Source organism: Nannospalax galili, unplaced genomic scaffold (genome assembly GCF_000622305.1).
Source record: "Nannospalax galili isolate Female #2095 unplaced genomic scaffold, S.galili_v1.0 scaffold182, whole genome shotgun sequence".
NCBI lineage: Eukaryota > Metazoa > Chordata > Mammalia > Rodentia > Spalacidae > Nannospalax > Nannospalax galili.
Window position 1 is genome coordinate 1,257,942 of NW_008348662.1, and position 15,536 is coordinate 1,273,477.

Genomic DNA, 15,536 nt, shown 5'->3' on the forward strand with positions numbered 1-15,536 from the left:
TTACAATATATTAATAGGGACACCAAATTCAATAAAGAGCACAAAAATCTAAAACATAACTTTGCATGTTAATCTATGAGTTCCTTGAACGAGTTCTATTAAACAATTAAAACAAATAGGGTCAATGAGGTAAGAACGCTTGCTGCCAAGACTGATGACCTCAGTTTGATTCAGAACCCATATGGTGGAAAGAGAGGACTCCCATATAACCTCTGACCTCCCTCTGCTCTCCACAGGAGTACTATGGTATGCGAGCATGTGCACACAAAGGTACTGGGAATGAGCCACTGCACTGGCAGCATTGCTTAATTGTCCATACTTCTTGCCCCTTGCCCTACTTCTTCCTCTATTTAGACCTAAAGCTCTTACCAGTACCACAACAAAGAATCTGGGGGCATTGGACCTTTTTATCTACTTTTCTTCCCAGTGCACTGATTAAATTTCGTTCCTCTGCTTCTACTAATTACTCTTCTAACTGGTGTATTGAGACAGATGGCTGAGCCTAGCCTGTTGGGACTCTTAGAGCCAAGGCTTTTGCCCTAAAATAGGGTTATAATCTTGCTTGATCATTATAAATGGAATTCCTCAGGTGAAACTCAGTATTATCTGTTCTTCTAGGTAATAATTTCAATAACGTTCTTAACATACGCACACACACAAAAAACTACAAATGACGTTTCCTTAAGCACTGCCATGCAATTTCAGAGCTCAGGCTTTTTATGAAGGTGCTGGTGCTATCATGAACTGCTCTGAATGTCATCAACTAATGAACAGAAACACAGAAAGTCATTTAAGGAGTAAAATGGTACATTTTCATTAAACAAAGGCCAAAATATGTCCAGATTTATTCACTGTTTCAATGTAGATTTTGTATAAAGAAAATCAATGGAAAAGTACGCCTTTAATCCCAGCACTCGGGAGGCAGACAGGCGGAGCTCTGTGAGTTCAAGGCCACTCTTGTCTACATAGTGAGTTCCAGGATAACTGAGGCTACAGGGAGGCCCTGTCTCAAAAAGACAAAAAAACAAAAACAAAAGCAAACCAAGACAAACAAAAAACAGTGCTAGGCTGGGCAGTGGCCCACATCTATAATCCTATCAACTCAGGAGTCAGAAGGATTATCAAGAGCTCAAGGCCAGCCTGGGGTATCTAAGACTCTGTCTCAAAAACAAAAACAGAAATAGAAACAGAAACAAAATAGCTAGACATGGTGTTACAGCCTTGGAATCTAGCTACTATAAAGAAGATGAAACAAGACGATCCCAAGTTTAAGGCCAATCTAGCAAGGTCCTTCAAAAGAAAAAAAAAACAGGATTTGGAGATGTGCCTCAGTGGTAGAGCACTTGCCTAGCGCAAGAGGTCCTAGGTTCAACCCCTTCTCCCACTCTTAGCACCACAAACAAAAACGTAAATTTTTAAAAATTTTTTGCTTTTTTTATGTGTATGTTGTTTATTGTGTGCATGTATACAAGTGCACCCATGTCACGCAATGCCCACACAGGATAGAGGAGGGCATCAGATCCCCTAGAACTGGAGTTCCAGACAGTTGTTAGCCACCATGTGGGTGCTGGGATTCAAACCCAGGTCTTTTGCATGAAGGCTAGTGCTCTTAACCACTGAGCCATCTCTCTAGTCCCATAAATACTATTTTAAAAATAAGCCCCACGTTGCTAAATAGCCAAATGTAAATGAATGACTTTGGACCCTTTTATTCCAAGCACAAACTCTTAAAATGGATCAAAGACCATTTCTATCACTATACACAGAATTCATAGAAGGAAACAGCATTAAAACTTGTTCTGGGTTTTGAGATGTCAGAATTGATTTTCTCCTCATTTCTCTTTTTACTTTATGTGTGTGTGTGTTTACCTGTGCACGTATGCATGCGTGTGCAATACCTGTGGAGGCAAGCACATGGTACAAATCCATACATGCAGGCACACATAAAAACAAATCTAAGAAACAACACACCAGGGCAATTTCCTACACATGTTACACTAATGAAGGTCTGCATTCTCCAAACTCCATCTTCATTATAGTATCATTTACATTCTGATATTGACTCCCCTCCTGTGGACTTCATGAAGAAATACCCAACAAGGGAAAGCTGGTCCACCATGACTTTGAAGGGAAAAGGGGTTACTTTACCCCACGAAAAGGTTATCTACCTTATAAACACAAAAACTATTCTAAACTCCACAATGCAGAAATCAACATGCTGCTCCCTGTCCCCTTCAAGGTAGCCCACTCCAATCTCTATTTGGACTGTATGTTTTGCATTGTTTAATATACTTCTATTCAAACTGTGTCTCTGATACTCTTATTTTCATATTCTTCCTTTTTCCTAAAATTCAAACATCTAGTTTTAACAATCACTATGATTTAGTTTCCTAAGGGGCAGGGGATAACAAAATGTTTAGTTTTGTACTACTGGAAAATTAATAAATTTTTAAACTACATGCTAACTGCAATAAATAATAGTAACAGAGGAAAAAAAAAAACTTAAGCATGTAACCGAAAATATTTTTTAACATTCTAATACCCAAATACAAAACCATTTTTATTCATCCTCTTACTCAACAAATACTAATTAAACATCCTACAGTGTACCAGGTAAGTGTGATGGTTATTGTTGACTATCAGTTTCACTGGATTAATAAGCACCTAGGGAATTAATGAAGCACACTTCTGGGTACATCCATGATGGCCTTTCCAGAGACAATTAGAGCATGAGCACTCTGACCTAATCAGTAGACTAATTAATCCTCTGATGGATTCATAGTATGATGAATATTATGAATAGTAGGAGGTAAGAAGTGGCCTAGCTAGAGGAAACAGGTCATGGGAGCATGTCACCAGGGCTATATCTTGCCCTGTTATTGTCTGCTTCCTCTCTATCATGAAGTGAATAGCCCTCCTGTCTGTTACAAGCTTCTGCTGTCATGATGTCTAGTCTAAACATTGGGCCAAGGAACTAAGGAAACATGAACCCTCTGAAACCATTAGCTAAAATATACATATCAAGTTGTTTCTGTTAGGTATTTTGTCAGAACAACACGAAAGATTCTAAGTATGGGGATCCCGGACCAAACAAGAACCAAGACTGTGCTCTATAGTAGCTGTTTTCCACTGGAAAAACAAAGTACTTAAGTCAAATAAATACTAATTCTAGTACAAATACATATACTAAAAGAAATAAATCTAGAATAGAGCTTACCAACCAGAGAGCAAAGTATACTTAAATCTTAAGGTAAAACTCAGGTTTCAAAGCAAGTGTTACCAACAGTGATGACATACAATTTAAATACTAGACTGGCTTAGAGAAATCAGAAAAATCTGATTTGATCTGAGTCTTCACGGACAAATGCCAATACCAGATCACAAGATGAAGGCATGAAGGCACTTTTCATGAGAGGGAAAGAACAAACAGAAACAAAGAACTCCAAAAATACAAAGTGATCTACAAAATCTAAGACTGTTGACCAAATTAGAAAATTTGAGGGCAAAACTGAAAGTTACACTAACATGCCTTTACTCATTTGCATTTAGAAAACACCTATTTATTCAAGACACAGCTAAAATTTTCAAATCTTTTATGAAGGACTCACACCAACTCCCCCCATAGGCTCCTTTGACATTTTCCATCTATTTCTCTTTGTTCATGTCTAACAGATATTATTAATTACAAAATCGCTCTCCATCAACCATGTTATCTTTCCAAACAGTTCCTAATACACACAAAACATCCAAAATATATTTGCTCAATCAACTAAAGTATAGTAAAATGGGGTAGAAGATTCATTGGCCAGAAAACTAAATAAAGACATCAATTCTTCCAAGTAATCTACAGGTTTAATATAGTAATTATCAAAGTCCTAGAAAAGTATTTTATAGACAGACAAAACACACAGAACACAATTCTGAAACTTACTGTAAAGCTTATGTGGAAACTCATAAGCCCCAACATAGCTAAAATAAATGTCACACAGAAGCAAGAAAAAAAAAAATCTGTCACCCATAGTAAGGTTGATTACACATGAGCAGTAATTTAGACAGCATGGTACTGATGAAGGAATAGACACATAAATTTTTGGAAGAGATCAAAAAACTCAGAAGAACCTAGCGGCACATGCCTATAATCCCAAAACTTGGGAGGCCGAGGCATAAGGATCACAAGTTTGAGACTAGCATGAGCCACATGAGCCACACCATGAGTTCAAGACCAATTATAGGACCCTATCTCAAGGGGAAAGAAAAAAAAAAAGTAGGAAACTCAGAAACACACCCACCCAAACATACGACGTAATTTTTTAGTAAATGCATTTTATTATTTATTACTGGGGGAGAGTGGGCACGTATGTTCCATGGCCCGCGTGTGGAGTTCGGAAGAGAATTTTGAGGAGTTGATTCTTTCCTTCCACCTTCCGTGAATTTCAGGGATCAAACTTAGGTCATCAAGCTTGTACAGCAAGCCCTTTTACCCACCGAGTCATCGAATGATTCTTGACAGAGGTACAAAAGTAATTCAGTTCTATGTTCATACAAAAACTATATATACATTTATAGTAAGAAACAGTGACATCTCTACAATATGAAATTCAACTATACTATCAGAAAAAAAACTAGTGATACATGCAACAATTCTGATGAATCACCAAAGAATTATGCTTAACAATAAAGGCAATCACAAAAGATTATATGGTGCATGTCCTATGTCTATAAGCTTGGTTGCATTTCATGAGAAAATTTCAGAAATGGAGAGCAGACTGGAGACAGCCAGAAGATGAGAAGTCAAGAGCAAAGAGAAGCAAATGTGGCTATAAAAGGGCAACATGAAGAACACTGTTTGAATGTTATGTGCCTCAACTGTCAATGCCAATATCCTGGTTGTGACTTTACATTCTGATCTGTGACCACTAAAAGAAATCAAGTAAAAGGTTCAGGGTATCTCAGTAATTTCTTCCAAGTGCAAACAGCCCAAATTTCCATTAAAAAAATTAACTAGCATGCAAAGCTAACTTTAACAAAGAAAACAGAGAAGAGGGTGCTGAGTAGATAGTTCAGCCAGCGAAGTACCTACTGTGCAAGCATGAGGACCTGAATTCAGACCCTCAACATGCATATAAAAGCAAGGCCTAAGCACCAGGCACAGGGATACACACCTTTAATCACAGCACTCAGGAGGCAGAAGCAGGCAGATCTCTGAGATTGAGGCCAGCCTGGTCTATATAGCAAGTTCCATGTCACCTGAGGCTATAAGAAGACTACCTCAAAAAATAAAAAGGCAAGTCAGGCATGGCATGTGCCTATAATCCGAACATTGAGGAAGGGGAGGAGTTTGCACAGGTAGCGAAGACAGGTGGATTCCTGGAGCTCACTGACTGGCCAGCCTGCCTAGCCAAATCAATGAGCTACATAAAATCTCACTGAAAGACTGTCTCAAAAAATAAGGTGGAGAATGATCAAAGAAGACATCCGACGTTCACCTCCACACATATGTGCACACATCCTCACAAATACATACATATACCATATACTGAGTTGGGGGTGGAGGATGAACAGGCACAAAGAGGATCTTCTAAGTTTAAGTTATTTAAGTAATTGAGTCAAAGGGATAGAGGGTATGAAAAAGGCATGGATGGTAGAACTGGAAACTTTAAAGCAGTCAAGCAAACTTGGAATATTAATAAAAGTCTATGGGGAAAATGACTTAACATCAACAAAAATGGCATCCCTTGCTTGTCTATTGCATCTCTGAAGCATTATTTGAGTGAGTGTTTTGTGCTGTGTAGACCAGGGTGCTCTAGATCTTGAGATTCTCTTGCTTCAGCCTCTTGAGTTCTGGAATTACAGGTGTGCCCCACCACACTCAGCCTTACACAATTCTTTCCATTCTTTGCTCGTTAACTCGTTACACAGAACCTGTTAATTCTGTTTTATTGGTAAATCTACAAAGTATTCACTGAAATTTAATCTTTTCCTCAAAGTTGTTTTATATCACCACAACTCTGTGTCACTGTAAAATTCAACATAATAGAACTTTGCAGAATTATTGTATAATACTAACAAAAATAAGAATTATCCCTATCTTAAAAGAGAGATAATAATCAATTCAAACAAAAACTAATTCACATGTCACACAAAAGTTAATGACATCAGGAGCTGGAGAGATGACTCAGCAGTTAAGAGCACTGGCTGCTCTTGCAGAGGACCCAGGTTCAATTCCCAACACCCAGATGGCAGCTTACAACTGGCCATAACTCTAGTTCCAGGGGACTTTGATACCCTCTTCTGACTTCCACGGGCACTGAACTACACAGAGAACTTACATATATGAAGGCAATACACTCGGAAAAAATAAAAATCATAAAATTTTTTTTAATTTTTTGAATTTTATTATTTTTATTTTATGTGTACGCGTGCCTGCATGTAGGTAAGTGTACCTGTGTTGTGCAATGCCCACGGTCAGAAAAGGCTGTCAGGTGACACCAAAATAGAATCACAATTCCAGATCATCATTCAAATTAGTGCAATATTTTTTTTTCTCTTTCATAAAGAATTTCCATTACTATTTCTTATGTCAATAAGGGTGTGCTTATGAATTAGGTATTTTCCTAACTAGCTGATATAAAGAGCAATGTTTGTTTTTATTAACATTTTTAATCTTTCACAGTTCCTGTGACAAGTCTATGAAACTTAAATTTGTCAAGATATATTTAAGAAGAAATATTTTCAAAGCTGCTCTAGCGTACACTATGAGGTAACACTCCAAGACCAAATTCACTGTCAATGATACCTAGCAAAACCAGCATGTTCTACCCTCACTAGGCAAAGCCATTGTGCTATCTGATTAATATTAAATTTTTAAAATTTTATTTCTATTCAATGAGTGTAAGTGCACCTGTATAGTGTTATTAATGCCTGAAGAGGAAAGGAGAGGATGTTGTCAGATTCCCCTGAACCCAGAGTTACGAATGGTTGTTAGCTGATGTGTGGGTGCTGGGATTCGAACCTGGGTCTTCTGCAAAAACAGCCAATGCTCAACTGCTGAAGCATCTCTCTCTAGCCCAGTTAATATTAATTTTAAGTCAGCAAACATTTCCTGAATGGTTAGGTCCAGTCAACCACAGAAGCAATAATAATACAATAGTGATGAAAATGTTGCTCTTATCTCGTTAACAGCCAACTATAGTTAGGTCTAATGATGTGAAGATACAAAGAGAGCCAAAAGTCATAGCCCTACAGGAGCAATGTGAAGTTATCTAAACCAGTATGAAGACAATCAGAAGTGATGGATGAATAGAGACCTAAACAGGTATCGGCCAGCTGAGCACTGATTTAAAAAAAAAAAAAAAAAAAAAAAGGAGGTAAATATATTGACATAAATGCACATAAGAGAGTATGTGTGCATGCATGCACACGGACATGCATACACAATGATCATAAGACTCAGAGAATAAAGAAAAAACTTAGGAGTAATATCCAAGAACCAAAAGACAAGTGTTGACTGACTTTACAAATCACACAAAAAAATCTAGGTTGGCTATATGAAACCCCACTTGATATAAGGAGGGGAAATAGTAATGGAAATTGATGCAATGAGGCATTGGACATGTCTAAAAGTAGGTGTGTAAGTAAATCTTAAAACAGGAAGTTCATAGTTGAAATTATTTAAGAGACTCTCGGGAGTTCCCATATTTCTTCCCCCAACTCATAACGCAAACCACTCATTCCCTTCCAGACAGCAGACACAATAATAGGTACAGCTGGTAGGAGAGGACCACCACCACCACCAAGAAGAGCGATTAAATGAAATTCTGCTTCCAGGCTCAGAATTCTGGTCCTTTCCCAACCTTCTTTGGCAACTAAAATGTTCTCAGCTATATTTATATCCTGTTACAGGCAAGAAAACAGAACAAATCACATGTATACACCTCAAGGACCTATGGATAATTACAGTTAGAGACTTCCTCCCAAAATGGCCTAACAGGTCACCCTACAATGTCACTCTTAGGTTTCAAAGCCACAGCTGTGGGTAACAAGCTTCCAATCAGTCACTTAAGCAAGATGTTTCCTGTTTTCCATTCTAAAGCTTATTTAACTTTAAACAATGCACTTTGAAAACAACAACAACAACAAAAAAAAAACAACTAAACGCAGGATGGAAAGGAAGAGTGAAAGTCTCCAAGCAAGGATTTTTTTCTATCATCTAAAAATAATTTTTATACAGATAATAAATTGAAAGAAGTTTAAAAAAGAATCCTCAATCCTAAAGAAGTTCATGCCCAAATAGGATACATAAAAAGTAGAAAGTACTCAACCTGTATATCCATTAACATAGATGGCAACTCCACTAAATATTGCAGATGAAGTCCCATCCTTCTGCTTAGCAGCATCTGATCGGAACTGCTCCTCCAATTTCTGGACCTTGGCAGCCATATAGCCACCCTAAAATTAAAGAAAAGATTAACCAATCACAAAAGATAGTTTCTTCCTCAGTACCTCCACCTTTAAAGAAACTTACAGTTCAAATATATATATACATATATAAATTTTAAGGAAAAAAATCAATCTTATTCTACACTAGTGGCCAGGGTAATATAAAGACAAAGTAACAAAGCAGATAGGACGAAGGAAAACTTTTGTTAACTTCATTTTTTTTTTGAGGGTTTTTTTTTTTAAAATGTGTATGCATGCATTGCCTGTATGTAAGTGCACCCGTGTCATGCAATGCCCTCCGAGGACAGAAGAGACTGCTGGATCCCCTGGAACTGGAGTTATGGACAGTTGTTAGCTGCCATGTGGGTGCTGGGATTTGAACCTGGGTCTTCTGCAAGAACAGCTAGTGTTTTTAACCGCTGAGTCATCTCTCCAGCCTAAAATGCGTTTATTGAAGAATGTTTTTCAGAATGAGATACTTTTGATTTGTCATTAAAAAGAAAGTACATTTCTTTACGCTGTAGAATAAAGGTAATGTAATTACGAGAAGACAGAGTTAAGCCATTTTCTGCTGGAATTGTCGGCGAGTACAGCAGTGTTGTCATTTCTGCAAAGCTAAATAAATTTTAAAAAGTCTCTTCTATGTTCTCCTCAAAAAGCAATGAATAATAACAGAAGACGGCATTAAAAAGCCGTTTTCTCTATTCATTCGGTAGTATTAGAGCCAGCACTTTTACCATCACAGGCTACAATTTTCACTGTCTACTTTAATAAGCTCTGTCACTTCTCTGAATTCAACATCATTCAACACAAAAGTCCAAACATTATTGCAGAATCTGTATGTATTTAGAGAGCCCCTGAAATTGACTCTGCTCCTGACCCTCTGAGCCAATTCTGAATTTACAGCCTTATCAAACTGAAGTAGAACTTGAAGTGCAAGTTGGGGGGCGATCTGTTGAGACTGTATGAGTTCACTGAGGCTCTCTTGAAGACTGTTTCCCAAAGTTGTATTTCTGTATAACTGATATGCTGTGGCTTAGGAGGAAGCAAATGCTTTGTCTTCAGGATTGCATTGATGACCTCAGGAAAGGCACTGGCTGCCATGGCAGCTTGCAGAGCAGGGCCAGAGCCGGCAGGGCAGCCACTACGTGACCTCCTCAGCTGCGGAAAACCTTGTTAACTTAATTTTTAAGAACTTTGTTATATTCTTATGAGGTAAGTTAAAGATAAGTCCATAATTTAATACAAAATATTGTTCTTGCATATGCAACTGAGAACATTATATCAAAGTTAACACAGAAATTTAGAAAAATCTTAGCATAATTTAGACTGGCTTCTACTGTTTCCCATACAAGAAGCTTAAAATAAGCAACTGTCCATTAATGGTGCCGAATACAATTAATAATTCAATGGCTAAGTTCTGAATCTAATCAGTTGATTTGATGGTAGTATTAATTTTCATTAGGTTATTTCAATGTCAGAAAGAACATACAAAATTTTTATTATTGAAAACAACTGGACAGACTTAGGAATTGTCTCATTTTTTAACCTTAAAATAATTAGGCTTGATTGTTTATCAGGTCTTCAAATTACAGCCATAGGTGGCAAGAAGTGGTATATACTTTTTTTCCAAAATGCAAATGACTTCATTGTTTTTACTGATTATTACAATATTACATGCTCATTATAAAATTTTTCAGAAAATAAAGAATATGAAAAGAAAATTAATATAATCCCATTCACTAACACTTCGGGTAGCTAGCTTTTTAAACCTTGTTTGTTATGCCTCACAACACAAAATTAGGATCATACATAATATTCTTTTGTCACCCACTGTTTTAGCTAAGGCTATCATTCCAGGTTAAAAATATAAAGCTAGGGGCTGGAGAGATGGCTCAGAAGTTAAGAACACTGGTTGTTCTTGCAGAAGACCCAGGTTCGAATCCCAGCACCCACATGGCAGCTAACAACTGTCCATAACTCCAGTACCAGGGGATCCAACAGCCTCTTCTGACCTCTGCGGGCATTGCCCAACACGGTTGCACTTACCTACATGCAGGCAATACACGCATACACATAAAATAAAAATAATAAAAAAAAGTTTTAAAAAAAATTTTAAGCTAAGGGCTAGAAGATGGTTCAGTGGTTCACTTGGCTACTATTGCAGAGGACCCAGGTTCAAGTCCCAGCACCCACATGGTGGCCAACAACCATCTGTAACTCCAGTTCCAGGGGATTTGACGCCCTCTCTGACCTCTGCAGGCACTGCAAGACACAGGTGTATTAAGACACAGGCAATATACTCATACACATAAAATAAATAAAGTATCAAAATATATGTATGTAAAGCTAAATAATAACACATAATTGTCTGACAATTCCCCGCTACTGGATATTTATGTGTTTTTCCTGTTTCTCAGTGTTACCAGCAATGCTGAGATAAATTAATCATTCATTAAATTTTTATGTACAAGCCTAATTACTTCTTCAGAATAAAATTCCTGATAGTAAAATAAAATTTAAGGGTTGGAGCTTATGAACACTGTAGTTTTTCAAAGCATTATGAAAATAGTGTATAAAGCCATTTACAACTTATACCTTCAGCCACATAATAAATTAAAAAGAATGAAAAAATATCTAGACATTTAAATAATTATTTTTATTCCTTAGATCATACCCATTTTTCCCAGCCATCATTTTCAGCTCGCTTCCTCCATCCACCTCGCCTCATGGTGGAGCTTCTGTATCAAGAAGAAAAAAATATGTCAATTTTATAACAATGTACTCCTCATTGATATTTTGATCGAGAAAAATTAGAAACTAAAGTCCAAAGTACAATGCCAAGTAAGTTTTTCAAAATATACAATTCTCAGATTGCTTTACAAGTGAAATCTGCCCACAGGACACAATACCCTCACTACGGGGGGGGGGGGGGAAAAGGGGGGGGGACCACAACAGGACTATGCACTCCTGAGCAACAATACAACTCACTTTAAATATAAAATATTTCCCTTCATTATTTGTCCTATAATTTGGCTTTTAAACTGTGATTTATATGTTAAATAATCAAGAATGCACATATGGTATAACATACCTATCTTACAAAAGGCGCAAAAAGAAGTCAATTAAAACAATACATCAAGTGGTATGGTGTTGAACACCCTTAATCTCAGCACTTGGGAGGCAGAGGTGGGTAGATCAAAATATTTCCCTTCATTATTTGTCCTATAATTTGGCTTTTAAACTGTGATTTATATGTTAAATAATCAAGAATGCACATATGGTATAACATACCTATCTTACAAAAGGCGCAAAAAGAAGTCAATTAAAACAATACATCAAGTGGTATGGTGTTGAACACCCTTAATCTCAGCACTTGGGAGGCAGAGGTGGGTAGATCTTTGTGAGTTCAAGGCCAGCCTGGTCTACAAAGCGAGTTCCAGGCCTAACCTGGGGCTACAGGGAGACCCTGTCTCAAAAAGACAAAAAAAAACAGAAAAAAAAATCAAAGAGAAAGATTATCATGGATTATCATATAATCAAAATCAACTAACTATACCAAATACAACCACCAAGATGACCAAATAAAGGCTCGTCTTAAGGGTCAGGTTTAATGAGTAGCAAGACAGAAAGTCAAGATTCTTAAGTCAAAACAGGCACTAAATGTGTCTTTGTAAAGTCAAATTCTTCTAGCCATGTGGTTGGGACATGATTGCATTATTCTTTACAAAATTAATACAATCTCTAATTACATATTTTCCTTGTAATTACAATAGTTTATATCAAATTCTTATTGTTATATAAAGGCTTACATATTATCAAACTCAAATTAGTGTTGATATGCTTCAAAAAATCTTTTAACACTTGAAACATGATATTTTATCACATATTAACACACACTTTGTTTCAAATACTCTTGGTTCTTGGTATACTGAGAGATTTGCTGATATTTGGTATTAACAAATTGTACAGTACATACTAAAAGTGAGTAAAAGATACAAAGAAATACTTCTTACAATTAAGTTTCAGTAGTAAGAAGATAATTTAAATGCTTTAGGGGAATGTATAAAGAACTCTGAAGAACAAGAGATAAAATATGAAACTTTACTGGACAGAAGAATTTCCAGTTTGTTATAGGCAGATGCAAGGGTGTTCAACGTGTTCTTGGCAAGCCCTGTAACTGCCATGTTGTTCTTAAATATCTGTTCATTTTAAGTAGCTTCCTTTGTCCAGTTCCTAAAAACTTAACTCCTTAAGAGTCTAAAAAATGCCTAATACAAAATTCCTGATGTCATTATGAACTATGAATCCATACACCTATTTTTTAAATATGTTATTTCTTTATTTCTTTATTTATTTAATTTCATGTGTATGAGTGTATTGCCTGCATGTTATGGGAGTGCACCCATGTCGTGCAATGCCGTGGAGGTCAGAAGAGAGCTTCGGATTCCCCTGGAACTGGAGTTAGGATGGTTTGTAGCTTCCATGTGGGTGCTCGGAATTGAATCCAGGTCCTCTACAAAAGCAGTCAGTGCTCTTAACCGCTGAGCCATTTCTCCAGCCCCCATACACCTATTTTTAGAGTAAAGAACTTGGGAATTCTGATCATTATATGCTAAGGATGCATACAATAATTAAATGCTAAATGAAAGTATATCAAAGAAAAACACATTTTTAAAATTTAATGCCAGGCGTAGCAGTGCACACCAATAATCTCAGCATTTGGGAGGTGGAGTGAAGAGGATGAGTAGTTCAAGGCCAACCTCAGTTACATATTGTGTTCAGGGCACAGGACACTCTGGCTCAAAAATAAAAAGTCGAATTCATTTATTCAACCATCTAAGAGCACCTTAAGATCTCCTACTATAAAAAAACAGTAAGAAAATCCTTACTGATGTACTGAGGTGAAGGTAGACAAGCATGAGAGTTGGATGCTAGAGCTGTAGATATGGCTCAGTAGCACAGCGCTTGCCTAGCATTCCAGAAGCTGTGGGTTTGATCCCAGCACTGAAGGAAAAAGACAAAAACAAAGCAAACAAAACAAAACCCACTAGAGTCAAATGCTAAATGATACTTCATTTTCTAAAAAAAAATAAGTAACTGCCTCAAGGAACAGGCTGCCTACCAAACAGTGAAAATTACTCGTCAAGAATCAGAACAATAATCTATAGCAGATATCTGCCACTTCTCCCCCAAAATGGGATTCCTTTCCCTCTGAGAGTATTTATCAATTCTAGATGAGTGGCAATGGGCCATGTTTTTAACAAACACAGTGCTAACCAGGTTAGTAATAAGATTTGGAGTTGAAGAGTCTTCTGAGAATACTGATCTCTGCATTTGGGACTGGGATCCCAGGAATAAGAATAAGCTGGAAGTAAACAGGCCAGACTTTGCAGAAATTTAATGCTGCTTTACATTATTTTAATTTTGGAAAGTAATTAAGATAATCCTGACAAAAGCACCTGGCACAAGAAAGCATAAATCCACTATGATAAATCCCAAACCTTACATATTCTATCATTGATTTTACAAATACAATGATTGTGACACAAAGAATTAAACTATACAGGTGAAAACCAACAAAACAACAAAATCAGACTTACAGAGATAGCAGATACTGAACATAAGAGACTTAAAATAGTCATGTTATGTTCATTCAAGGAAGCAACAAGAGTTCTAAAATTTCCAACTGCAAAAGAAATGAATAGCCAGACATGGTGGCTCATGCTTGTAATCCCAACACTCAGGATGAGTGCAGGGGGAGAGCCAAAAGTTCAAGGCCACCCTAGGCAGCTACACAGTGAATTTCAGAGTCACCAGAGCTTCTGAGTGTGTTGGGAGGTAGGGAGGAGACAACACTCACAAAGCAAGGGCATACTAGTGCTATGAATGAACACAAGGTAAAGTAGCATGGGCAATGAGGAGGTTCTCAGCATAAAGCTGAAAACAGGCAGCTCTGCCACCTGACAACCTCCACTATAAGGCCAAACAAAAGGAAAGATGCAGTGACAGGAAGCAAATAATATGTACAGGTACCAATATGGCTGTTGATATTTACATATACTATTCATTTCACTGAAACCAACATAAATCTCATTTCAGATAATCAAAACATTATATAATGAATATATATAATTGCTATTAATCTTGTATATGATAGGTAGTCAATAAATATTTATTGAGTCAATATAATAAACTTTCATGTAAGCTATGAAACATGATAATACAGAAATACAATCTAACTATATTGTAGAGCAATTCATCAATATTTGAAAAGGTACTCTGAATATTTCATCTTATCTACAATTTATTTCTCTTACTTTAAAACATTTTTCCAGGGCTGGAGAGATGCTAAGCAGTTAAGAGCACTGACTTCTCCTGCAGATGACCTGGGTTAGGTTCAGTTCTCAGCACCAACATGGTGGCTAACAACTGTCCTTAATTCTAGTTCCAGGGGATCCAATACACTCTTCTCAACTCTGTGGGCATTGCATGACATGGGTGCACTTACATACATGCAGACAATACATTCATACACATAAAATTGAAATAAAAAAAAAGCAAGTACTGCTCTTGCAGAGGACTGGAGTTCAGCTCTCAGCACCCACATCAGCTCCTAACTCCCAAGTCAGCAGGTCACAGCCACCTGTAACTCCAGCTCCAAGGGGGTCTGACACCCTCTTCCAGACACTATGAGCTGTGAGCACCTGCATTCACACATGCACAGATACATACACACACACACACACACACACACACACACACACAAATTAAAAAAATCTTTTAACAACAAAAATAAAACATTTTCTCACAACTTCACAATCATATTCTGTGCTAACAGTTTAACAGACAGCATAATCATAAATACCTCCTCCCCTAAAAGTGGTACAGACAAAATTGGCAAGTGGCCCACTTTTGATACCAGTAAGAATCACAAACAGATAGGAATTAACTATGGGTCATTTACAAGATTGGTAATACAGTGAAATACCTGGAAGGTGCTGAGGCTATGGGGAGACCCCATCTCAAAAAGACTGAAAAAAAAGAAAAGAAAGGTTTTGCTCTTTAAACAGGATTTAAAGTTAAGCCTAGAGGCA

At 37.1% G+C, this 15,536-nt stretch overlaps 1 protein-coding gene and 1 pseudogene across 5 annotated transcripts in view; both read right to left on the minus strand.

Moving 5' to 3' along the window:
- The window catches only part of Rev1 (REV1 DNA directed polymerase), a 64,970-nt gene extending 53,788 nt beyond the window's left edge, over positions 1 to 11,182 (minus strand). For 2 of the 5 annotated variants that reach the window (XM_008845866.3, XM_017801275.2), the window contains exons 1-2: positions 11,117 to 11,176; positions 8,322 to 8,448 (exon numbers count right to left, since the gene is read on the minus strand). In XM_008845866.3, coding sequence (XP_008844088.1) covers positions 8,322 to 8,448; positions 11,117 to 11,170 — 181 coding nt within the window. In that variant the 5' untranslated portion in view covers positions 11,171 to 11,176. Of the gene's footprint in view, positions 1 to 8,321; positions 8,449 to 11,116 lie in introns of all 5 variants that reach the window. The other 3 variants (XM_017801277.2, XM_017801276.2, XM_029569785.1) reach the window with 2 other exon arrangements.
- On the minus strand, positions 9,145 to 10,294 carry LOC103744184 (annotated as a pseudogene).
- Positions 11,183 to 15,536: the final 4,354 nt, after the last annotated feature.